General features: G+C 47.0%; 1 protein-coding gene and 1 pseudogene across 1 annotated transcript; both read left to right on the forward strand.

Annotated features, from left to right (window-relative positions):
- The first annotated feature begins 3,910 nt into the window (after nt 1–3,910).
- Nucleotides 3,911–8,333, forward strand: LOC123142316 (receptor-like protein 15; annotated as a pseudogene).
- A 6,490-nt stretch (nt 8,334–14,823) lies between these two features.
- Nucleotides 14,824–20,868, forward strand: LOC123141288 (probable LRR receptor-like serine/threonine-protein kinase At4g36180). Its single transcript, XM_044560466.1, has 3 exons — nt 14,824–15,248; nt 16,643–16,700; nt 19,027–20,868. The coding sequence occupies exons 1-3, from the start codon at nt 14,824–14,826 to the stop codon at nt 20,866–20,868; spliced, it is 2,325 nt and encodes a 774-aa protein (XP_044416401.1).
- The last annotated feature ends 4,818 nt before the right edge of the window (nt 20,869–25,686 follow it).

The raw sequence follows: 25,686 nt of genomic DNA on the forward strand, positions 1-25,686 counted from the left end.
TGTTTTGTTTTCTTTCGCTAACGGAGCTCACGAGATTTTCTGTTGAGTTTTGTGTTGTGAAGTTTTCAAGTTTTGGGTAAAGATTTGATGTATTACGGAACAAGGAGTGGCAAGAGACTAAGCTTGGGGATGCCCATGGCACCCCAAGATAATCTAAGGACACCAAAAAGCCAAAGCTTGGGGATGCCCCGGAAGGCATCCCCTCTTTCGTCTTCGTCCATCGGTAAATTTACTTGGAGCTATATTTTTATTCACCACATGATATGTGTTTTGCTTGGAGCGTCTTGTATTATTTGATTCTTTATTTGTTAGTTTGCCACAATCATACTTGCTGTACACACCTTTTGAGAGAGATACACTTGATTCGGAATTTGATAGAATACTCTATGTGCTTCACTTATATCTTTCGAGCTATATAGTTTTTGCTCTAGTGCTTCACTTATATCTTTTAGAGCACGGTGGTGGATTTGTTTTATAGAAACTATTGTTCTCTCATGATTCACTTGGATTATTTTGAGAGTCCTACAAAACAGCGTGGTAATTTGCTTTAATTATGATAGGCATTCAAGATTAGTAATTTTTTTTCTTATGAGTGTGTTGAATACTATGAGAAGTTTGATGCTTGATAATTGTTTTGAGATATGAAGATGGTGATATTAGAGTCATGCTAGTTGAGTGGTTATGAATTTGAGAAATACTTGTGTTAAAGTTTGTGATTCCCGTAGCATGCGCGTATGGTGAACCGTTATGTGATGAAGTCGGAGCATGATTTATTTATTGATTGTCTTCCTTATGAGTGGTGGTCGGGGACGAGCGATGGTCTTTTCCTACCAATCTATCCCCCTAGGAGCATGCGCGTAATACTTTGTTTCGATAACTAATAGATTTTTGCAACAAGTATATGAGTTCTTTATGACTAATGTTGAGTCCATGGATTATACGCACTTTCATCCTTCCACCATTGCTAGCCTCTCTAATACCGCGCACCTTTCGCCGGTATCATAAACCCACCATATACCTTCCTCAAAACAGCCACCATTCCTACCTATCATGGAATTTCCATAGCCATTCCGAGATATATTGCCATGCAACTTACCACCGTTCCGTTTATTATGACACGCTCCATCATTGTCATATTGCTTTGCATGATCATGTAGTTGACGTCGTATTTGTGGCAAAGCCACCGTTCATAATTCTTTCATACATGTCACTCTTGATTCATTGCATATCCCGGTACTCCGTCGGAGGCATCACATAGGGTCATATTGTTGTTCTAAGTATTGAGTTGTAATTCTTGAGTTGTAAGAAAATAAAAGTGTGATGATCATCTAGAGCATTGTCCCAAGGGAGGAAATGATGATGGAGACTATGATTCCCCCATAAGTCGGGATGAGACTCTGGACTAAATAAAAAAAAGAGAAAGGCCATAAAAAAAGAATGGCCATAAAAAATGAGAGAAAAAGAGAGAAGGGACAATGCTACTATCCTTTTTACCACACTTGTGCTTCAAGGTAGCACCATGATCTTCATGATAGAGAGTCTCTTATGTTGTCACTTTCATATACTAGTGGGAAATTTTCATTATAGAACTTGGTTTGTATATTTCAATGATGGGCTTCCTCAAAATGCCCTAGGTCTTCATGAGCAAGCGAGTTGGATGCACACCCACTTAGTTTCTTTCGTTGAGCTTTCATATACTTATAGCTCTAGTGCATCCGTTGCATGGCAATCCCTACTCACTCACATCGATATCTATTGATGGGCATCTCCATAGCCCGTTGATACGCCTAGTTGATGTGAGACTATCTTCTCCCTTTTTGTCTTCTCCACAACCACCATTCTATTCCACATATAGTGCTATGTCCATGGCTCACGCTCATGTATTGCCTGAAGATTGAAAAAGTTTGAGAACATCAAAAGTATGAAACAATTGCTTGGCTTGTCATCGGGGTTGTGCATGATTTAAATATTTTGTGTGATGAATATAGAGCATAGCCAGACTATATGATTTTGTAGGGATAACTTTCTTTGGCCATGTTATTTTGAGAAGACATAATTGCTTAGTTAGTATGCTTGAAGTATTGTTATTTTTATGTCAATATTAAACTTTTGTCTTGAATCTGTCGGATCTGAACATTCATGCCACAATTAAGAGAATTACATTGAAAATTATGCCAAGTAGCATTCCACATCAAAAATTCTGTTTTTTATCATTTATCTACTCGAGGACGAGCAGGAATTAAGCTTGGGGATGCTTGATACGTCTCCAACGTATCTATAATTTTTGATTGTTCCATGCTATATTATATTCTGTTTTGGATGTTTAATGGGCTTTATTATACACTTTTATATTATTTTTGGGACTAACCTATTAACCGGAGGCCCAGCCCAAATTGCTGGTTTTTTTTGCCTATTTCAGTGTTTCAAAGAAAAAGAATATCAAACGGACTCCAAACGGAATGAAACCTTCGGGAACGTGATTTTCGAAACAAACGTGATCCAGAGGACTTGGAGTCCACGTCAAGATCAACGAGGAGAGCACGAGGCAGGGGGCGCGCCTACCCCCCCCCCCCAGGCGCGCCCTCCACCCTCGTGGGGCCCATGTTGCTCCACCGACGTACTTCTTCCTCCTGTATATTCCTACGTACCCCCAAACCAACAAAGGCATCCACGAAAACCTAATTCCACCGCCGCAACCTTCTGTACCAGTGAGATCCCATTTGGGGCCTTTTCCGGCGTCCTGACGGAGGGGGCATTGATCACGGAGGGCTTATACATCAACACCATAGCCTCTTCGATGATGTGTGAGTAGTTTACCTCAGACCTTCGGGTCCATAGTTATTAGCTAGATGGCTTCTTCTCTCTCTTTGGATCTCAATACAAAGTTCTCCACAATTCTCGTGGAGATCTATTCGATGTAATCTTCTTTTGCAGCGTGTTTGTCGGGACCGATGAATTGTGGGTTTATGATCAAGATTATCTATGAACAATATTGGAATCTTCTCTGAATTCTTTTATGTATGATTGGTTATCTTTGCAAGTCTCTTCGAATTATCAGTTTGGTTTAGCCTACTAGATTGATCTTTCTTGCAATGTGAGAAGTGCTTAGCTTTGGGTTCAATCTTGCGGTGTCCTTTCCCAGTGACAGCAGGGGCAGCAAGGCACGTATTGTATTGTTGCCATCGAGGATAACAAGATGGGGTTTATATCATATTGCATGAGTTTATCCCTCTACATCATGTCATCTTGCTTAAAGCGTTACTATGTTCTTATGAACTTAATACTCTAGATGCATGCTGGATAGCGGTCGATGTGTGGAGTAATAGTAGTAGATGCAGGCAGGAGTCGGTCTACTTGTCACGGACGTGATGCCTATATACATGATCATACCTAGATATTCTCATAACTATGCTCAATTCTATCAATTGCTCGACGGTAATTTGTTCACCCACCGTAATACTTATGCTCTTGAGAGAAGCCACTAGTGAAACCTATGGCCCCCGGGTCTATTCTCCATCATATTAATCTTCCAACACTTAGCTATTTCTATTGCCTTTTATTTTACTTTGCATCTTTATTTCTCTTTATCATAAAAATACCAAAAATATTATCTTATCATATCTATCAGATCTCACTCTCGTAAGTGACCGTGAAGGGATTGACAACCCCTTTATTGCGTTGGTTGCGAGGTTCTTATTTGTTTGTGTAGGTGCGAGGGACTTGAGCGTGGTCTCCTACTGGATTGATACCGTGGTTCTCAAAACTGAGGGAAATACTTACGCTACTTTACTGCATCACCCTTTCCTCTTCAAGGAAAAAACCAATGCAGTGCTCAAGAGGTAGCAGCAGCCGCCATCCCGGCGGAACAGCTGCCGTAGTGCCATCGGAGGGCCATGCCCTTTTTGCATGGATGGCCAACCTCGTCGAGGCAACTGCGCTGTCCAACTGGACCAGGGATGCGCCGATCTGTGACTGGGCCGGCGTGTCTTAAGACGCCATCGGGCACGTCTTTGAGCTAAATCTCGAGGAACTCGGTCTCTCGGGCGGACTCGATGTGCTCGGCACCAAGGCGTTCCCAGCACTCGCCGTTCTGAACCTCTGGGGGAATAACCTCCGCGGGGCCATCCCGGCCAGCATCTCGCTACTGCGCTCCCTCGAATCACTCAACCTCAGCAGCAACTGTTTCAACAGCACCATCCCACCGCAGCTCGGTGACATGCTCGGCCTCCAGTCCGGCAGTCCCCCAGCCTCCGCAACAACAGACTCGTCGGTGACATCCTGCACCAGCTCTGCACGCTCCATCTAGTCAAGCGACTCGACCTGTCAAATAACCAGCTCACCGGAAACCTCCCGGACCGCTGGTGCAAACTCAAGGCTCTACAATACATCAACTTGTCAAAAAACCGGCTCGCCAGGAACCTCTTGAAGTGTGGTGCAAACTCCTGGCTCTGCGATACATCAACCTGTCAAAAAACTGGCTCATCGGGAACCTCTCGGACTGCTGGTGGAATCTCCAAGCTCTGCATTTCATGAACCTGGCCAATAACTAATTCTCAGGTGAAATCCCCATGACTAAGGCAAACCACAAATGCTCTCTCACCTTCCTAAAACTTAACAAAAATGCCTTTTTTGGAACCATCCCACACCTAAAGGGTTGTGACTCACTGGCAACCCTCGATCTCAGCCATAATATGTTCAACGGCTCCATCCCACCATAACTCGGTGACATCAGCAGCCTCATCAACCTCCAGCTCTCCAATAACAACCTCATTGGCGCCATCCCGCACCAGCTCTGCGGGCTCCTCTCCATGAAAATACTCTATGTGTCAAAGAATCAGCTCACCGGGAACCTCCCGGACTGCTGGTGGAATCTGCAGCCTCTGCAGCTCATGGACCTATCCAGGAACTCCTTCTCAGGTGAAATCCCCACGACTAAGGCAAGTCACAACTACTCTCTCATTTTCCTAAATCTCACCAAAAATTCCTTCGTTGGAACCTTCCCAGACCTAGAGGGCTGCAACTCGCTGGTCGTCCTTGACCTCGGCAATGATAGGTTCCATAGCTCCAACCCGCCACAGCTTCCAACATGCAAAACCTTGTCAGGCTCCAACTCTACAAAAACAATCTCATTGGTGACATCCCTCACCAGCTCTGCGGGCTACTCTCCATCATGGTACTTGATCTATCAAACAACTGGCTCACCGGAGACCTCCCAAGATGCTGGTGCAATCTCCAGGCTCAGTGGTTTATGGACCTGTCCAAAAACCTGCTAACTGGAAAGCTCCTGGGCTACTGGTGGAACCTGCAGGTTCTAGAGTTCATGGACCTGTCTGACAACTCCTTAGGTGAAATCCGTCTCGCAAAGGCAAGCCACAACTGCTCTCCCAAGTCATTGCATCTTTCCTGCATATTGCTAGAAATGGCTTTGCTAGTGTCTTCCCAAATGTCCTAAGGGGATGCAATGGCTGGTCATCCTAGACATCAGGGACAATAGGTTCCTTGGTGATGTCCCTCCATGGGTCGTGATTCGTTTTCCATCATTGATAATCCTTTGCCTCAGATCAAACAACTTCACCGGAGAAATTCCTTTGGAGCTTTCACGACTTTCACAACTTCCATTGCTCGACATGGCAAACAATAGCTTTGTTGGATTAATTCCATTAGCCTTCGAAAACCTGACCTCCATGAACCATGAGGGATCCAAAAAATCTGCCAACTTTGAGACCACTCCACGGAATGAAATTTTGGGATAGGATCAACAAAACCTGGAAGGGGCAAGATATAATTTTTCATAAAGCATTCAAGTTACTAATTGGTATTGATTTGTCTAACAAATTTTCATCTCGATGCATCCCAGAGGAGCTAACCAAACTTCAAGGTATCCAATTCCCGAATCTATCAAGAAATCACTTCTCATGCAGCATTCCAGAAGACATCGGCAATTTCACGACGCCATCGGACACGTCTTTGAGCTAAAGCTCGAGGGACTCAGCCTCTCGGGCGGACTCAATGTGCTCAACACCAAGGCGTCCCCAGCGCTCGCCGCTCTGAACCTCCAGGGGAATAACCTCCATGTGGCCATCCCGGCCAGCATCTCGCTGCTGCGCTCCCTCAAATCACTCAACCTCAGCAGCAACTATTTCAACAACACCATCCCATCGCAGCTCGGTGACATGCTCGGCCTCCAGTCCAGCAGTCCCTCAGCCTCTGCACCAGCTCTGCATACTCCATTTAGTCAAGCGACTCGACCTGTCAAACAACCGGCTCACCGGAAACCTCCCGGACTGCTGGTGCAAGCTCAAGGCTCTGCAATACATCAACTTGTCAAAAAACTGGCTCACCCGGAACCTCCCCAAGTGCTGGTGCAAACTCCTGGCTCTACGATACATCAACCTGTCAAAAAACTGGCTCACTGTGATCCTCTGGGACTGCTGGTGGAATCTGCAAGCTCTACATTTCATGAACCTGGCCAGTAACTCCTTATCAGGTGAAATCCCTGCGACTAAGGCAAACAACAACTGCTCTCTCACCTTCCTAAAATTTAACAAAAATGACTTGGTTGGAAACATCCCACACCTAGAGCGTCGTGACTCATTGGCAACCCTCGACCTCGGCCACAATAGCTTCAACGGCTCCATCCCACGGCAACTCGGTGACATTGGCAGCTCCATCTATACAATAACAACCTCGTTGGTGACATCCCGCACCAGCTCTGTAAGCTACTCTCCATCAGGATACTCGATGTATCAAACAACCGTCTCAATGGGGACCTCCCAGCGTGCTGGTGCAACCTCCAGGCTATGTGGTTTATGGACCTGTCCAACAACATGCTCACTGGCAAGCTCCCAGACTGCTGGTGGAATCTACAAGCTCTTCAAGTCATGGACCTGTTCAACAACTCATTCTCAGGTGAAATCCCCGCCACTAAGGCAAGCCAAAACTACTCTATCACTTTCCTAAATCTTGCCACGAATGCATTCTCTGGAACCATTCCATACCTAAAGGGTTGCAAGTCACTGGCTACCCTCGTCCTCCGCAACAATAGGTTCGACGGCTCCATCCCACCGCAACTCGGTGACATGCACAGCCTCGTCAACCTCCTACTCAACAACAACAACCTCATTGGTGATATCTCGCACCAACTCCATGGGCTACTCTCCGTCAGGGTACTTGATCTATCGGACAACCGGCTCAATGGAGACCTCCAATCGTGCTGGTGCAACCTCCATGTTGTGTGGCTCATGAACCTGTCCAAAAACATGCTAACTGGAAAGCTCCCAGAGTGTTCGTGGAACCTACAGGCTCTAGAGTTCATGGACCTATCCCACAATTCCTTCTTAGGTGAAATCCCCGAGGCAAAAATAAGCCACAACTGCTCTCTCAAGTCATTGCATCTTGGCAAAAATGGCTTTGCTAGTGTCTTCCCACAGGTCCTAAGGGGTTGCAACTCGCTGGTCACCCTAGACATCGGGGACAATAGGTTCTTTGGTGCTATCCCTAAATGGATCGTGATTTGGGTTCCACAGTTGAGAATCCTTAGCCTCAGATCAAACAACTTCACTGGAGAAATTCCTTTGGAGGTATCACGTCTTTCAGAACTTCAGTTGCTCGACATGGCAAACAATATCTTTACTTGATCAATTCCATTAGCCTTTGGACAATTTACCTACATGAGGGATCCAAAAAATATGTCAACTATGAATCTGCACCAAGGAACAAAATTTTGGGATAGGATCGACATCAACTGGAAGGGGGAAGATATAACTTTCCATGGTGCACTCAAGTTACTAATTGGTATCGATTTGTCACATAATTTGTTGTCTCAGTGCATCCCTGAGGAGCTAACCCAACTTCAGGGCCTCCGGTTTCTAAACCTATCAAGAAACTATCTAACTTGTGGCATTCCTGAAGACATTGGCAGTTTGACATTTCTAGAGTTCCTCGATGTATCATCTAATGAACTTACATGAGCCATTCCTCTGAGCATCTCGAGCTTATCAACCCTCAGTGTGTTGAATGTCTCGAACAATCTTTTGTCAGGCGAGATACCTGTTGGTAGTCAGATTCAGACCTTGACCGACCCGTTGATTTACTCCAACAATTCTAGGCTCTGTGGATTTCCTCTCGACATTTTGTGTGCCAATACTTCACTTGCAGCAGATGAGAGAATTGTTGAAGAGGACCACTGGATGTACTACTATGTGATTGCTGGGATTGTGTTTGGTTTCTAGGTACGGTTTGGGATGCTCTTTACAGTTAAGGCATGGAGATGTGCATTTCTCTTCTTTGTTGATGGCATGCAATGTAAGATTATGAAAAAGGTGAGGCATTAGTTGTGTTGTGTACAATGTTATACTGTTATACCTTTTGTGGGTATAGAAAAACCATATCTTGTTGTTGCCAATGTGGGAGCGGCGTTTTGGCTCGCAGAGCATATGCTCCCCGGCGAACAGTACACCGAAAAAGTAAATGTTTTCAAAAAAAATTAGAAATTTTTTGTCGATGATCGTGTTGGTGTCGCAACCATGCTTTCCTATTTTCATGTGGAACGGAGCAGCGGTGTTTCTTCGGTGAAAACAACAAATTTGGGTTGTCATTTTGTATTCGATTTGTTTTTTTTTTGCGCAGTTCAAAATGCTTATCCTTTTTGCCTCAAAATTTACACGTAGCATTTGTATGTGACAAAAATCACAAAAATTATTGTCTCAATTTTTTTGACATTCGAGAAGAAAATTAGCATCGAATCCTTGGGTAAATTTTGGCGCAATGCTTCTCGTTCCCGTTTTTCTTCTCAAATTGATTGAGGGACAGAAAGCCATCAACTTCAACAATAAGAAAAGGTCTTGCAAATGCACTGCATGACCATCATTGTAGTAATAAAATCAATTCAGGACCAGCACTCTGCAAGACAGGGGACATCTCAACACACAACACTACACACTAGGAAATATAATTAAGCACTTTTGCTTCGGTGCCCCCCCCCCAAAAAAACACAAGGACGGCCAAGATTGCCTGATACGCCTTGTAGGGATACTAGTGGTAGATGGAGATGGATGAGATTTCTTATGTAATCGAGTCAATTTGTTAGGTCTTGATCCCTAGTATATATCCACTATTTACTGAGAATGATATTGCTATGACTTTGCTATGTCTAATTCTTGTCACTAGGGTTCGAGTGTCATGATTTCATATCTGAACACATTGCTTTCCTGAATATATTTGAGACGTTGATCTTACCTCCAAGTTGTATGCACCTGTTATTGTTCTGAATCTTAGACCCCAAATGCGACCATCAATTGGGATATCGACGAGGATGACTATCACTTGAGGAGTTCATGTATTCACCATGTGTTAATGTCTTGCTTCGGTTCTCTATTAAAAGGAGCACCTTAATTACCCTTAGCTTCCATTAGGACCCCGCTGCCACAAGAGGGTAGGACAAAAGATGGCATCCAAGTTCTTATCGCGAGCATGTATGACTATATGCGGAATACATGCCTAGATATGATTGATGAATTGGAGCTATTGTGTGTTGCTCTAGATTGTGACTCTTACATACTAAATCTCATATAAATATTCATCGCTAAAACATGTCTACGCTTTAATACTATTGCCTTTGCTCCTATTGTTGCTCTGTTTGCTATAAATCTGTTACTACTATTGTTACTGCTACTGCTCCTTTGTTACCGCTGCTATCACTATTATCATATTATTGTGCTACTAATAAATTGCTGCAAGGAAGTAACTTCTTACGTGTGGTTGAATTGACAACTCAACTACTAAGGCTTATAAATATTCTTTGGCTCCCCTTGTGTTGAATCGATAAATTTGGATGAAATACTACCCTCGAAGACTGTTCCAATCCCCCACACTTGTGGGTCATCACCGGGTCCAACTAGGGCGTCGTGTACAGGCGCGGGCGAGGGTGCAGCGCAAGTAGTAGCACTGCGGTGGCTCCGACAGAGCCACTGACCCACCCGTCATGGACCACCGAGGCAGGTCAGCTGAATAGGCGTGGACCCGCCACAACTATAGTGATCGAACTAGCCGAGGAGGCTGAAGACACCGGCATGCGGGTAAGGCTAGGCTCTCGCGTGGAGGCAGGGGTGCGACGAGCCGCCGCATGACGGTTGCTCCGGACCTTCCAGCCGGGTTGCCAGGGTCCAAGCCGTGCGAGCAGATCATACGATGCGGAGCCACCCTGCAACAAACCACCTGACAATGGATAATTCAAATGCTCTCTCGGTCGGCGAGGCGCCCAGAGAGGTGGGTACTCCAACATCCTTTATAGGAGTAATCTCTCTGGGTTTTCAAACATAAGGGACTAAATGTTGACCAAAAAAAGGCAGGGGACCAAATATCTATTTTTTGTAAATCTAAGGGATCAAAAACATACTTTTCTCTTGTATATATTACGTACACCCGAATGTATTACCCTTGAGTAATCAATAAAGCTCCTATTTAAAAAAAATAGATATGTATCGAATACAGTCATATTCTTACTATGCATCCAGAATATGCTAGAAGTATATTCAACATCGCATCCAACGGGTATGTTGAGAAATTATAATTTTTTCTTCTAACCAAGCTGGCCGGTTAGTTAATCCGATGGACTGGTATCTAGAGAAACTAGCGGGGTGACCCGCGCATTTGCGCGGCTAGATTACTTTTATCTTATATTTTTATTTTCTTTTATTTATAACATTAGAATATGTTTGTGGGATATTAAATAGAAATTTTAATTGTAGGGCACGATGTGGCATATTGTTATATTGTTTTATATGTACTTCTCACATAATTACTGGTGCCAATAGAGGACCAAGGCATTGCAGTCCTTAGTGTGCAAGTGAGACGATATAGTTTCATATTAAGTGATCGTTTGTTTCATTAATCCTTCTTCTTTGTTCATTGGTGTATATATTAAAATTGAAGAGTTGAGAATTTATAGTTATGATTGAAACCAAAATCAATGGCACATATCTAAACTCAATGTTGTTTTCTTCCACCAGCCCTTCCCTTTGTGTTTTGTAGTTGCACTTACAATTGGTGCAAGATCAAATCTCGGATGCATCCTTTCGCACATGCTCAGCTTATTAAATTTGTCATTTTCTTAACAGCCTAAGCAATTTAATTGTTGCTGTATGTGTATTTATTGAAAGTTGCGAAAAACATTATCTCGCTCACTATTCATATTGGTTTTCCTTACTTAGCGTCTACATATTGTTAAACATGATCAATATGACTTATTACACTTCACAAAAATTATTTCTTCAACCTCTGTTATTTTACCTGGAAAATCATTTTTCTTCTGTCTCATAATATATCATCACCTGCGCACGAAATATGTTGGCATCCGTACGTCATTTTTTTCACACCGATTATCTTTCGTATGATGTGTATGTGGTCCTTTTAAAAGTTGTAGTTCTTCTGATCCAGCATCTTAGCTTATCGCTTCTCACCATCTTGAACTCTGATAGTGACAACTGATTAATGTATGCGCCAATGTACTCTCGTTAACCACTTCTTCCACTTCTCACACCGTATTATCCTAACATTTGAAACCCACACATCATATTGGATGCTATGCATTGAAAACTTGCTAATTCTATTTTCATATAAAAATCCAATAATGTTAGTTACTTTTGGATATTGTATAATTCTATAATTCTATTTTGGACTTCATCTAGAAGTCATGTAAATAAAAATCATTATTTTCCATTTTAATTTACTCAGCATTTTTTAGAATATCAAGTTGCCCTTTCATACATCCAACAATAAGAGATTTATCTCTATCAAGTTATATACACAATCTAATTCATTATGTTCTTATTTAAATTAATCTAATATTTCATATTTTTTAACGTTTTTAAGTAAAGATAATGTCATCTTAAAGCCAAGAAATTTCGTTCATATGCATGTGTTGGAATTTATCAAAAGTGAATCGCCTAATGTAGAGTTGTGATAGAGCAAAGCCAAAGAGAAAATGCAAAATTGCTTTGCTGCCCTTTCCTTTTAGCTCATATCAAGTCTTGTCAGTGTAAGCAATATCGATCGATCAATCGAGTATATATTTTTTTAAATCCAATCTAAAAGCAAAATTTCGTTCATTTGCATGTGTTGGAAAAATATATCAAAATATGCTATAGAGTATATATTTTTTCAAATCCAATCTATTATTTTTGTACAAATTTATTCTGAAATCTAATACATTATTGGCTTCATCTAGACTATATACAAATAAAAATGCAAATGACATGTATTCATCACTATGTTTTTATCTAAAAGAAAAATTGGAGAATGTTTTTCCACATGCTTGATATATATAGTTGTATATTCTAATCTTTTCCAAGAATTTGGTCTTTGTTTTGAACTAATTTATCATTTTTCCTCCAGTCAAAAATAATATTTGATTGGTACGTAAGTATGTTGGTCCAGCGAATCCCATCAGAAAAAACTGACGTCCTGTGTTATATAACTTCTGCAACGAACGGCCTGTGTTATATAGGTTGGTTTGAGACCTTGTGGGTGGATTGGCATGTGCACGTACGTACGTCTGACAGTTCTCATATCTCTCGGTTTGATCATGTTAGAGTTGTATAAACTGGCCCATAACACATTTGCATCTCCCCTTTTTTTTCCTTGCACGTCATGTTTCATAGTATCACACATGCATATATAGCCGGCTGGATGCCTTTGTTCAAATTGATGTGGCGAGCTGCCGTGGAGTTGAGTCTGTATAAAGTCCTTGTTTTTTTTTTTGTGTTTCCATCCTACTGCAGGTATTCGCGGCTGCCTCTTACTTTTTATATAGGGCAGTGATCTGCGCCGGTGTGCCGGCCCAACTGTTGGGCCGGTCGTATCTGGAACGTTAGTTTGTCATTTGCACACCGTCAGTTCAGCCTTTGAATCGTTTTTTTTTCTCACAAGAAAATCGCGTCCAATCCAAAACAGCTATTTGTGCTGGACACCCGGCCATGGACTCTCGAGGGCTGACCTTGAAGCATCACCAGGTCGCCGTCCTCGCCCCGGTCGCCGGTCGCGGTCCTCGCCGCGGTCCTCGCCACCTGCCACCGTCCATCTTAGTCGTCGCCGTCGTAGCACCGCCATGTCGTCGGCTGCAGCTCCCGATGTGTCCGAGAGCCACCATGCCATGGTTGAAGCTTTTTCACACAATGGTTGAAGCTTTCTTCATGCACGGTTACAGCTTTTGCGCTTGCGTCATGGCCGGTCCCAAATTTCATCACCTTCGATTGAAGCTTCCCAGGGCGTTGGTTGTAGCATTTTTGGTAATGTTTGTAGCTCCCTCCATGCCATTCACAACCTCCTCTCTCTCTCTCTCTCTCTCTCTCTCTCTCTCTCTCTCTCTGAGTGATTCCAGCAAAAAATGATCCAACAAAAATATCAAAAATGGGGTAGTTGCAAAAACAAAAGATGGTGGTAGCAAAATACAAAGACCATGGTAGCAAAACTTAAAGTGGTTCCAGCAAAAATAAGATGGATCCAACAAAAAGTCAAAAACAGGGTGGTAGCAAAAACTAAGACGGCAGAAGCAAATTTCAAAGACCATGGTCACAAAAAGTTAGAGTGGTTCCAGCAAAAAGATGGATCTAATTAAGCAAAAAAATATCAAAAGACGGACTCCAACGGTAGTAGCAAAAAACAAAATGATGGTAGCAAAGTTTTGGACTGGTTGCAGCAAAAGGCACTCAAACAAGGGGGATCGTAGCAAAAAATGCTGCTGATTCCAGCAAAACAAGAAGCCAGATGTAGCAAAAAATACCACCGATTGAAGCTCCCGCCGACACCGATTCCAGCATCTCGTCCGGTCGTGCACAACGTAGTCGCCGTTCCCGCACGGGTGGAGCACGACGACGCTCGCCGGAGCGGCATGGCGACAGGTCGAGGGAGAGACGCTCGCCGGAGCAGCGTAGGGCAGGTCAAAAGGCTGGAGAAATGTGGAGGTAGGTAGATGCAGCCCCTCGTCAGAGCAGCACGGGGGCAGGTGGAGGCGAGGAGGTCGCCGGAGCAGCGCAGGGCGAGGTGGATGCGGCTGCTTGCCGGAAATGCGCGGGGCAGATGGAGGCGGACGTCGTCGGAGCAGGTCGCGTTTGATTTGGGGAAAAACTGTGTGAAAGGGATAAGGGAGGAGGAAGATGGATGCGGTTTGCAGGGCCCATAAATGACGCGTGGGGAGTGGACGTGGCTGGCTCATAGGATCCAACGTGGCGCATGGGCCGGCCGAAAGTTCGGCCGGCGCACCGGGCATGAACATTTTCCTTTTATATAACTGTGGTTGGGACATGTTTGAGTGGAACACGTGGACCAGCTCTTTTAGAAAATCTAAAGGAAATCTCTTTGTTTCAACCGATTGATAACACAACTCGCATAAACCGCCCGCTCTGCACGCCACGCGTCGTTGTGGGCCCTGCCCATCGCCACCGCCCAACCTTATTTCTTAGCGAAACAGGCGAGCCATCCCCGTGATCCCTCGTCTCTAACCTCTCGATTCCTTCCACTGCTGATTTCCGCGCCTCTCCACCATGGACGTGCTGTCACCAAGCTAATGCCCCAAGCCGTCCGTGTCTCCTCCATGGACGTGTTTGTCCCCAAGCCATTGCCCCAAGGCCATGCGTCTCTCCGCCATGGACGCGCTGTCCCCAAGCCAGTGCGCCTCTCCACCATGGCCGTTTTGTGGTGTTGCGCACTCGCCGGTGCCAGCCAGTGCTCTGATAAAGCATTCAAGCCGCTGTTAGTCGGAGTGCGACGCGCTGTGGACCGGTGCTGCGATGCAACCTCATCGACGTTGCTGGCGTTGCAAGTTGGATGGGGCGCGGAGCTACGGGAGGCACCGGCGCTGCTATGCAGCTCTCCCCACGTATGCGACAGGAGGCACCAGAGCTGCAATGCAACCTCGCCGGCGCTGCTGTGCAGCTCTCTGGACGCACGCGACAGGAGGCACCGGAGCTGCGATGCAACCTAGCCGGCGCTGCTATGCAGCTCTCCCGACGCACGCGGCATAAGGCACCGGCGCTGCGATGGAACTCTCCCGACGCACGCGGCATGAGGCACCGGCGTTGCGATGCAACCTCATCGGTGCTAGCTATGCAGCTCTCCCGACGCACTCGTCATGAGGCACCGGCGCTGCTATGCAACCTCGTCGGCGCTGCTATGCAGCTCTCCCGACGCACTCGGCATGAGGCACCGGCGCTGCTATGCAGCTCTCCCAACGCACGCAACAGGATGCACCGGTCATCTTAGGTGAATCTTGTCGAGCCTGTGAGCTAGACGACGCAGAAGCGTCAATGCAACGGGGGTGTTTGATGTGGCGGAGATGACCGGCTGATTGCGCGGGTCGTCAACAGGCAGCACCGCAGCAGTACAAGACGGGATGATGAAGAGCGATGGAGGAGTGCTGCACTAGAGAGACGACGGAGTCAATTTCTGCTGGGTTAAGCACTTACGCTCGTGGACCAACTGGCACATATCGGACAGCTGCGCATCGCCTCATCCAATGGCTCATGAGGCGGTTTATGATTCTCTCGCGTCAGCCGGATGACGCCTAGCAGTGGCCTAAAACTAAAACTCCTACATGAAGACGTGGAGGACCAGCTCTTTTAGAACATCTACAACTCCTACATGCAGTCGGACAACTTTTTTTAAGCTGAACTTTCTTCCTTAGTTACAATCGGACGGCACCCAATCTAGCCCCTAGCGATCCATCATGCCCTACATAACAAATCTCAACCATTCAATATCTTAACTTTGTACAGATGAATCTTAACCGTTCGTTTTCTATCATTTTAAGTATATAATAGATAGATAGATAGATAGATAGAAGATAGATAGATTATCGGAGCCAAGGGCAGGCCAAAACCCTGGATTGTGTTAGAGACGTACTACGTGTAGGGCGATGGGTGTTTTTAAATGATCTGCTGCCTTGCGAGCCATTAGATCTGGCGTTATCTAGCGCCGAGCGTTATGCTTCACTTTTTCCACTTTTGCCACAGAGGTTGTGTTGCAAAATCCAATTTTGCAACATATGTTGTGTTGCAGATTTTTTTACGCCAGAGGTCATGTTGTAGAATGTAATAGGTGTTGTGTTACAGATTTTTTTTTGAAACAAATGTTATGTTGCAGAATTTTTTCACCCACATCGTCGCACCGTCGTGTTTTTGGTTAGGATGCACTGTCATGTTGTCACTGCGACATTCCTCATGTTTCGGAAACATGAAATGTTGCAAAAATCTGAGGCTTGCAATGCGTGGGACTGGTCTGACACGTGGTTGGCTCTCAACACAGCGGATGCGAGGCGTACAATCGGCCGGATGACTATAATCATTTCCCATGGTGATAGTCCCGTTTGTCCAAGTAGCTCCATTACCTATTTTGCCGCTTTTAGGAGGATTAAAAACAAACATCCTTCTGAACTTCCATGTCTATTTTATACTTCCTCATTTCAATGGATTCAAGTTTGACCGTAAATCAGAACAACCAAATGTGGATTATAATAAATATACGGTTGAATTTGTATTGAAAAGAAGTTTTCAGTGGTTTACTTTTGAAGTCACAAAATGTATATTATTCATATATTTTATGGTCAAGTTTTCATTTTGCGAAGTGCACATGTTATTCATTGGAATAGAGGAAGTAAATGCATTAAGAGCATCTCCAGCCGCGCCCCCAACAGGCCCCCCTCCCAGGTGATTTTTCCGCGCTGGCGCCCAAAAATCAGCCCAGTCGCGCCCCAGGAACCCGTTTTTCGCTTGTTTGGGCCAAAACTGGCGCCGGCGGACCCAGGCTGAACCCGGCGGGCTGGGGGCGCCCGGGGGCGCCGGGGCGAGCGTTTTTGCCGCGAAAGAGGATGGGCCCGCCGAGTCAGCGAGACGCCGCTTCATCGCCTCGGTTCCCGCGGGAATCAATGCGAATGCTACCGCGCTGCCGTGCCGGTCAGCCTCCATTGATGCCTCACGGGCGGCGCAGTGAAGGCGTCGCGACGCCCGTCCCGCCCTCTCCCGCCACGCGTCGTCCGGCATGCAGCCCATCGCCGCCCCAGCTGCGGCTATAAAAGGCGACCTCCCCGCCGGTGGACGCCACAGCTCTCATTTCCTCCCTCTCCGGCGCCGAAAGCAACCCTCTCCCCTCTTCCCGCCGACGCACAGATGGCCGAGAGGTTCCCAGGCGACGGCGCGGCGGCGAACGGCTTCGGCCGCCGCCACCTCCAAGAGCCGGAGGCGCGCCTACTCTACGAGGCCGAGTACTCGGTGCCCCCGGACATGCGAGTGTCGGGGACGTGGAGGCTGAGTGCCGCTGGCGTCCTGGTGCCACAGGTGCCCGAAGGGGCGGCGCGGCAGGCCGAGATCACCCGCATCCGCTCGTCCCTGACGGAGGAGCAGCGGAACGAGCCGCGCTACGCCGCCGACAGCCACACCCTCTGGACCATGAACTTCCAATGCCGCCGCGAGGAGCAGATCACCTCCACCAACGGCGTCATCCCCCGCGGCCGCCTCAACACCGACGGGCGGCGCGAGTGGTGGGGCGTGCCAGGCCGCACCTTCAAGGCCGTCCTCGACCACATCGAGACCGGCAACGTGTCGTGCCTCGAGTACCCGCCGCGGCTGTCCTTCTCTCGCCGCCGTGGTAGCTCCTGGACGCCGCGGCGGATGGAGCCGGGGTCGTCCTCCTCGTCGGGCTCCGGCTCGCCGGCGCTCCGCCCCGTCAAGCCCGAGCCGAAGGAGACGCCGCTCGGGTGCCGTACGCGCAGCGGCGCCCTCGTCATCAACGAGGGTGGTGCCCGGCCCTCCCCACGCGGCTCCCTCCGCCTCGTCCGGCCGAAGCCCGAGCCGGGGCTGCTCCCGGTGAAGCCGGAGCACATCGAGATGGCGGCCCTCGACGACGAGTCCGCCCTCAAGCGGGCGAAGGAGGACTACATCTGGGAGCAGGTACGCCGCCAGCGCCGTGTGTACGCAGAGCTCCAGGCCCGGCGCCGCGGGCGCGAGGAGGGCCGCGTCATCGTCCTCGACAGCGACGAGGAGGACGAGGCCGGGCCGTCCAGCGCCCCACCGCGCGTCGGCGACCCTGGCCAGGGCTGCAGCAGGGACGACGGCGCCACAGGCGAGGCGCGCGACGACGACGACGATGGCGACTACACCCGCTTCTACAGGCTTCTTGGCATGTAGACGACGGCGACGGCGGCGGCCGTGGCGGCTAGGCGTAGTTTGCATGTTTTTATGTTTTTTTTACAAATTTCAATGAAGTTTCGCCGAGTTCGTGCCAAAATCGCCGAGTTTGGATATATTTGTACGGAATATCGCCGAACCAGGGGCGACTTGTGGGCCGACGACTGGGAACAAAGTCACCCCAGACGCCAATCTAGCGCCGGTTCACCCCCAGACGGCTCTTTTTCGGTGCCTTGTGGGGCCGAACGGCTGATGCTCTAAATTGTGAATAAGAATAGCCCCGCAAAAAAGAAAAAAAAAACACTCATCAAGTCAGCAGTCAGTACGCCCGTGTGTGACTGGACCTGGATCTTGGGTAGCTAGGGAGCGCCGGCGGCGTTTTGGGATCTTTCGACTTGTTCTTGATCGGTGCTATTTGAATACGTTTGAAGCCGCCATTCGTCGCCCTGTCGCAGAGCCTGGTCTGCCGGCCGGCATATGCATACAGACGACGAGGGTAAGGACGTACGCTGGTGTAAGCCAGACTAACTACAGAGTGCGCTCGACGTTGATTGCGCCTGCCAATGCATATCCATTATAAGTACTCTATTGTGCGATCCAGTGTGTCCCGCGGACCTGACTTTTCCCTACACACAAGCATCTCACTCCGGGTCCGTCCGTGGACATGACAAGACTAGTTCACCTCGCCGGCGCGGCCGCACTCTTCTTGCTGGCGGCCGCCATCCCGGCGACGACTGCTGCGGTGGTGCCCTCAGAGGCCGATGCCCTTCTGGCATGGAAGGCCAGCCTCATCGACGCAGCCGGGCTCTCAACCTGGACCCGGGCCACGCCGGTTTGTGACTGGGATCAGGTGTACTGCGACAAAGAAAGAGTCGTGGAGCTAAGTCTCTACCGACTCGGTCTCTCGGGCGGGCTCGATACGCTCGACACCCTGGCGTTCCCGGCGCTCACCATTCTAGGCCTTGGTCACAATAACCTCAGCGGCACCATCCCGGTGAGCATCTCAAGGTTGCGCTCCCTCGAAACACTCGACCTCAGCAACACCACGTTAAGCGGCCCCTTTCCACACCAGCTCTGCGAGCTAGTATCCTTAAGGGTACTGCACCTGAGCAACAACCACCTCAGTGGAGAGCTACCGAACTGCTGGTGCAACCTCCAGTCTCTGCGAGTCATGGACCTGTCAAGCAACGGGCTCATTGGGAAGCTCCCGGACTGCTGGTGGAACCTGGAGGCTCTGGAGGAGATAGACCTGTCCTATAACTCATTCTCAGGTGAATTCCCAGTGGCTAAGGCAAGCCACAACTGCTCTCTCACCACGCTACATCTCACCAGAAATTCTTTTGTTGGACCATTCCCATTCTTTGAGGGTTGCGACTCGCTCGCTATCCTCGACCTCAGCAGCAATAGGTTCAACAGCTCAATCCCGCCGCAGCTTGGTGACATGCGCAGCCTCTTCGACCTTCAGCTCTACAATAACAGCCTCGTAGGTAACATCCCACACCAGCTCTGCAGGCTCTACATCTCTGCACTAGATTTGTCAGACAATCTGCTGACCGGGGAGCTCCCGGACTGCTGGTGCAGCCTCCACCATCTGTCCTTCATGGACCTATCGAACAACCGGCTCACAGGGAAGCTTCCGTACTGCTTGTGGAACCTAGAGTCTCTGTTGTTCATGGATCTATCTCACAATTCCTTCTCAGGTATAATCCCCGCACCTGTGGCAAGCCACAACTGCTCTCTTAGGTCTCTTTACCTCGCCGGAAATGGCTTCGTTGGTGTCTTTCCGCCGGTTCTAGAGGGCTGCAACTTGCTGACCACCCTGGACATGGGGAACAACATGTTCTTTGGTGTTATCCCTCCATGGATCGGGAGTCAGGTCCCTTTGTTGAGAATCCTTAGCCTCAGATCAAACAATTTCACTGGAGAAATTCCTCCGGAGTTATCAGGGCTTTCGCAACTTCAGGTGCTCGACATGGCAGACAATAGCTTGACTGACTCTATTCCGGTATCCTTAGGCAGCTTGACCTCCATGAAGCATCCACAAAATCTATCGACTACGGGACTGCTCCTGGAGTGGAAATACAATGATAGAATCGACATAATATGGAAGGGCAAGGAGCAGAAATTCCAAAGAGCGATCGGGTTATTAGCCGGTATTGATTTATCTGATAACTTGTTGTCTCGGTGCATCCCTAAAGAGCTAACCAACCTTCAGGGCCTTCAGTTTCTGAACCTGTCAAGAAACCATCTGTCATGCAACATTCCTGAAAATATTGGTAGTTTGACTTTTCTTGAATCCCTCGATCTATCATTTAATGAACTTACAGGTGAAATCCCTCCGAGCATCTCAAGCTTATTGTGGCTAACCACGTTGAATGTCTCAACTAATCATCTGTCGGGCAAGATACCCATTGGGAGTCAAATTCAGACCCTAACCGACCCATCCATTTACTCCAACAACTCCGGGCTATGTGGATTTCCTTTGGACATTCTGTGTGAAAAGACTCCGCTCGCCCCGAATGAGAGAAATGTTGAAGAGGAGGATCAGTGGTTGTACTACTTTGTTATAGCTGGGATTGTGTTTGGTTTCTGGTTGTGGTTTGGGATGCTCTTTACAATTAAGGCCTGGAGATGTGCATTTCTTTTCTTCGTCGATGGCATGCAATGTAAGACTATGAAGAAGGTCCTCTGAATGAGACGAACAGGTACACACATCCCAAAAATCAATTGGAAGTTAACAAGGAGAAAGCATTACCCTTCTTGCATTCAGCGTGTCTTCAACCCTTGGTTTCTTTTCCTTTAGCTCAGTTTCAGTCTGTGCTCTTACTTATAACCAAGATGTATTATCTTATAGCTATTATACGCTGCTAATGCAACCTAGTGCCTTACCGGGTGCCTTTCTGGAATTGTAGCCTAGTGCATCGATCAATATGTATCTTAGTGTGGAACGTCAGCTGTACCTGAATGGCAACACCATCACCATATAATTTGGTTCTCCTCTCTTTTAGCTTTCATTTTTATGTTCATGTCAGTAACCTGGGAGAAAAATAAAGATACGTAACGAAATTTTAGTCAAGGCATTTTCATCCACACTTTAGTGAGATGTGCGCTAGTGCAGGAAAAGCTATTTGAAGCTAAGCTATTTGAGGCAGCTCTCTGAGTCTCCACCGACGTTGGGGTGCGAAAGAATGGGGGCCAAAGTGCGGAGGAAAGCAAAATTACTGTTTTTCGTTACGCGTCCACAAACTCATACTAATGCAAGGACCGCTCTCAAGCAAATTCGGAAAAGCCCAAGAAATCCTTTGATGTTCTCAAGCAAGCTTTAATTGAGGCCCCTGTGTTGGTTCTCTCTAATTTCAGTAAAAGATTTGATTACACAAATAGGACATGGAAACAAAGAATATTAAATTCACAATACACATACAGACCACAATCTGGGTCTTGATTTGTGTCATCCTTTTTGTTATTTCCTATTTTGTAGTACCATCTCCAACTATTGTTGTTGAATCCTTGGTAATTACATCCTTCGCAGCAATTCCTAGGACATTTCTGCCTCCTTTATCCGAGGGCACTCCAATTTCTTCTGAGCTTCTTTTACTTAATAAAGGGTGGATTTTATTCGTTCATAATAGAGCATTATGAGGATACAAGAACAACGAGCACACACCCAACCTCTTTTTTCAGGGTCATCCAGCCTCTTCTTAGCTAGGATGGACACAAAGAAGATCAACGCAGACACACACAAAACACACCGGCAAGTAGCGAAGTCATATGTAACCAAAGCTAGCTATACATAGGCGAAGAAAACTAAATAAAAACCCAAAACGATCGCTTCCGCAATCGACAAACTACGATAATGACCAGATCTACACCAACCATCTCATGGTACCACGTGGACAAAAAAGTTCTTCAATAGTAATGCCTTTAAGAAGGGAGTGACACTCAAACGCCACCATCACCGGATCCAACCTCCCAAGGCCAACTTCTTGGTTTTCACCCTAAAGAATTGATTTGAGTAATGCCTGCAATAAGGTAATGACAATAAAAAGATCATCATTCACATGTATAAATTACTTAGTTTAGACCTAGGCTTTCACTCCGAAGCTCAATATTAGGTGCCCGATTAGCACTACCATCAAAGTCACTCGTGTATTGTCGCCACTACTTTTCCGCAACCCCAGCAGCTCCATGTGATGCGCATCCGCCTTCGAATCATCCCTTTGTGTCAAGTTGTCACCCATAGTTTGCATATCATCGCCGAAAAAATCACCGGATCTGGAGAGAGGAACCCTCACAAAGGTATTTTAGTGGCCACGCAATCCACTGCGAGGTCGCCGCCATAGGCCGGAGTAGTCGCGAGAAGGACTAATACCAATGGCAGAGCACATCACTGCCGACTACGACCTCATTAGAGAGAGCTCTGCCGAGGGACGTCGGCCCAGGGGCCGCCAGTGCTAGAACTAGAGCACAAAAGGCAGATCCTGCTGCTACGAGTAGTGTCCGGAGCAGGCCCTTACAGGCCGAGAACCAAAATGGTTGAGCAGCACGGCCACGCCCCCGACTGCCACTATCTCGGCTATGAGCTAGGTCGCCACCCATACATCAGATGCTGCAAGGGGAGAGGACCGCAACACGCCACAATGATTTCCACGCTCCCGACCTGCCGTCAACCCACACGATGCCACCATCACCATCAAAGAGACCCCAATCACCGTTTGGCAGCAGGGCCTGCCGCCACTGGCGGAGCTTCAACAAGGCTGAATGGGCCGTGGCCCGCCCAGCCCATGAAGTTTTATACAGTATACATTTACTCTTGGGCCTTAAAACAGCAACCCATAAGTTATGTTCTTCTTGTTGGCCCGCCCATGTTTGGGCTGCAAGCTCCGCCACTGCCTGCCGCCATCGTGATGCAGGCCGGTGGTAGAGGCGGAGGGATAAGAGTGCGTGGGTGTGCGGTGCGTGCGTCAGCTGTCCATGTGGACCAACCCAAATTTGGGGCAGATTTACGTCTGACAGACAACATACAAACAGATTTACGTCGAACGTGCTTTTCACGTCAAGATTAAGCTTTGACTTAAAAAAGGTTAAGATTTGATTAGGAAACAAAAAGAGACAATGAGAGAATTTCTTTCTACATGGAGAGAAAAGAAGACAATGTACAATGGGACCCAGGAGGTGCACTTTCTTTTCAGAAGCTGCTTGCCTACGGCCACTTAGCCAAAGGAACCTCCTAGAACGTTCTTCAAGGGAGGTGACACATGCAAACGACTTGATTGCATTTTTAGTTGTGATGAAGTGAGGAGAGGTGGCATTTTCTTCCGAATACATGACAGTTTCTTTTTGTTTAAACACTGCCGCCGTATAAAAGTTACACCTCCTCCCCAAGAAAAGAAAAGGCTAGGTTTCCTCTGTCACCCGCCGGCTCCGCCGCCGGTCCACCTCGTCTCCGGTGGCCTTAGGGCCATGGCGGCGCGGTGGATCCCGACATTTGCTGGCGGGAGGGCTCCGTCTTTAGATGTTCCTTCAAGTTTTGTTAGGGTTCGTATCCTGTTCAGGAAGACGAGACGGAGGCGACTTTCTGAAGATGGAATAAGGTTCTTCACGCCTAGTCCCTGTTCTGGCGGTACTTCTAGCATGGTTGGTGGGCGTGTGGAGGTGCTTCTTTGGTGGATTTATCATTGGTGGATTTGCTTGGATCTTGTCGTAGTTCGTCTACGTTCGTGTGTCTTTCGGTTGGATCCTTCCGATATATGCTACTCTTCAACGGCGGCGGTTGCTGTTCAGGTGTGTTGGTCCTATGGGGCCTTAGCACGATGACTTTCCGACTGTCTACTACAACAAGGTTTGCCTAACTCTAGCGAAGAAGAGGCCATAAAGGTTGCGCGCCTTCGACTCGCTTCAGTGTTTGTAGTCGTTGCTAGGTGGTCTACGGATATGGAGGTGATTTCTGTTATTTCTAGTGTCGTTGCACTACCATGATTGAAAATAAATAGCAAGGGAGGGGCGATAACGGTTGCGCGCCTTTGACTCGCTTCAGTGTTTCTATGGATCTGGATGTAATTTTTAAATTAGAAAATGTTCATATTTTTAAAAGGTCCACCAGTTTAAAAAAAGTTCATGGTGTTTCTTTTAAATGTGAACCTGAAAAAATTCGTAGATATCAAAAAACCTCACGGATCTAAAAGAAGTTCATGAATTCTTAAAAAGTTACAAATTTGAAAAAGTTTCACGAATATTCAAAAGGTCATGAATTTTAAAAATTCTATGAATTTGAAAATTATTCATGGATTTCGAAAATGTTTGCAAATTAGCAAATTTTTGAATTTGAAACTTCCATAAAATTGAAAAAGTTTGTGAATTTGAATTTTTTTCATGAATTTAAAAATAATGCATGAATTTTTAAAAGTCTGTGAATTTGAAAAAAATCATCAATTTGAAAATTGTTCACAAATTAAAAAAAAGCTTGCGGGTTTACAAAATGGTGGTGAATTTGAAAAATCTTCACGAATCTGAAAAAAGTTCGCTAATTTGATGAAAAGACTTTAGGAATTAATGAAAATAAAGCAAGAAAAAAGGAACACACCACAAAGAACAAAACTCGCCTTATAAAAACCAGAGAAAACCATCCCTTAAACCTGTCCCAGATGCTTTTGGAAGCTTCCCAAAAAAAAGACGAGCTTCTCAGAAAAATAAAATGCTAAAATGGTTAGATAGGCCGGCCCACTGACAATACTAGCAAAGTGGTGGGTGCGCGCTGCATACAAATTTGTCTATATTTGGCACCCTTAACTGCCAAATACTAGCAAATTAGGCAACGGCACGCGAGACACACATGGAATGAATTTTTTTAGGGCACACATGGAATGATTTTGAAATTGGGTTTGGCCTTGCGTTGTACTCAGCCCATCTATCTCTTTGAATCTTTCCCTGCAGTTGCAGACTTCTAAAACATGCAGGTGAAATAGTTCGGTGCCTACTCGGCTTTGAACACAAACATGAACCAGTGTTCCGGAATGAGTATCGCTTCTCACCCTCATCATGTAGCTTGATGAAGAGAGATGCATCGACGCACCCATGCAAGTAGGTAAACTGTCAAGTTTCAGAAAACTCCAAACATTGTGTCTTGGAAATAGCATAGCTAGCTAGGTGCCTCGCCCAACCTGCCTCCTCCTCCTCCGCCGCCTTCACCACGAGCCTTCGTGAAGGCTCGTATGCTAGAGCACACGCACGGGTGGTGAAGCACGACCGGCATCGCTGGTCTTGCTCGTCGTAGAACCAGGTGTCCCACCATGGGCTGTCCTGGGCAAACGCCGGTTCATGGTAGAGGTCGTCGGGGAGCTGAGCTCGACAATAGCGGATCACCACCTCCGGCGCTCGTTTGGAGGCCAGAATGGCCAGCATTGTGACCCTTCCTGGTTCAGATGCCAATCGTTTGACAGGTGGACGTCGGGCAATGGCATGTAGACGCGTGCACTGGTCAGCGGGCATGGCGTTCCCGCTGCCGCCCCTG

Source organism: Triticum aestivum, chromosome 6D (assembly GCF_018294505.1).
Source record: "Triticum aestivum cultivar Chinese Spring chromosome 6D, IWGSC CS RefSeq v2.1, whole genome shotgun sequence".
NCBI classification, from domain to species: Eukaryota; Viridiplantae; Streptophyta; class Magnoliopsida; order Poales; family Poaceae; genus Triticum; species Triticum aestivum.

Excerpts from the sequence above, each read along its gene's own strand:
- LOC123141288 (XM_044560466.1), top strand. The coding sequence starts at position 14,824 with ATGGGGCGCGGAGCTACGGGAGGCACCGGCGCTGCTATGCAGCTCTCC. Across the intron at positions 15,249-16,642 it reads GCACGCAACAGGATGCACCG|AGGAAGTAAATGCATTAAGA; the intron begins GTCATCTTAGGT and ends TCATTGGAATAG. Across the intron at positions 16,701-19,026 it reads CCAACAGGCCCCCCTCCCAG|GTGTACTGCGACAAAGAAAG; the intron begins GTGATTTTTCCG and ends GACTGGGATCAG.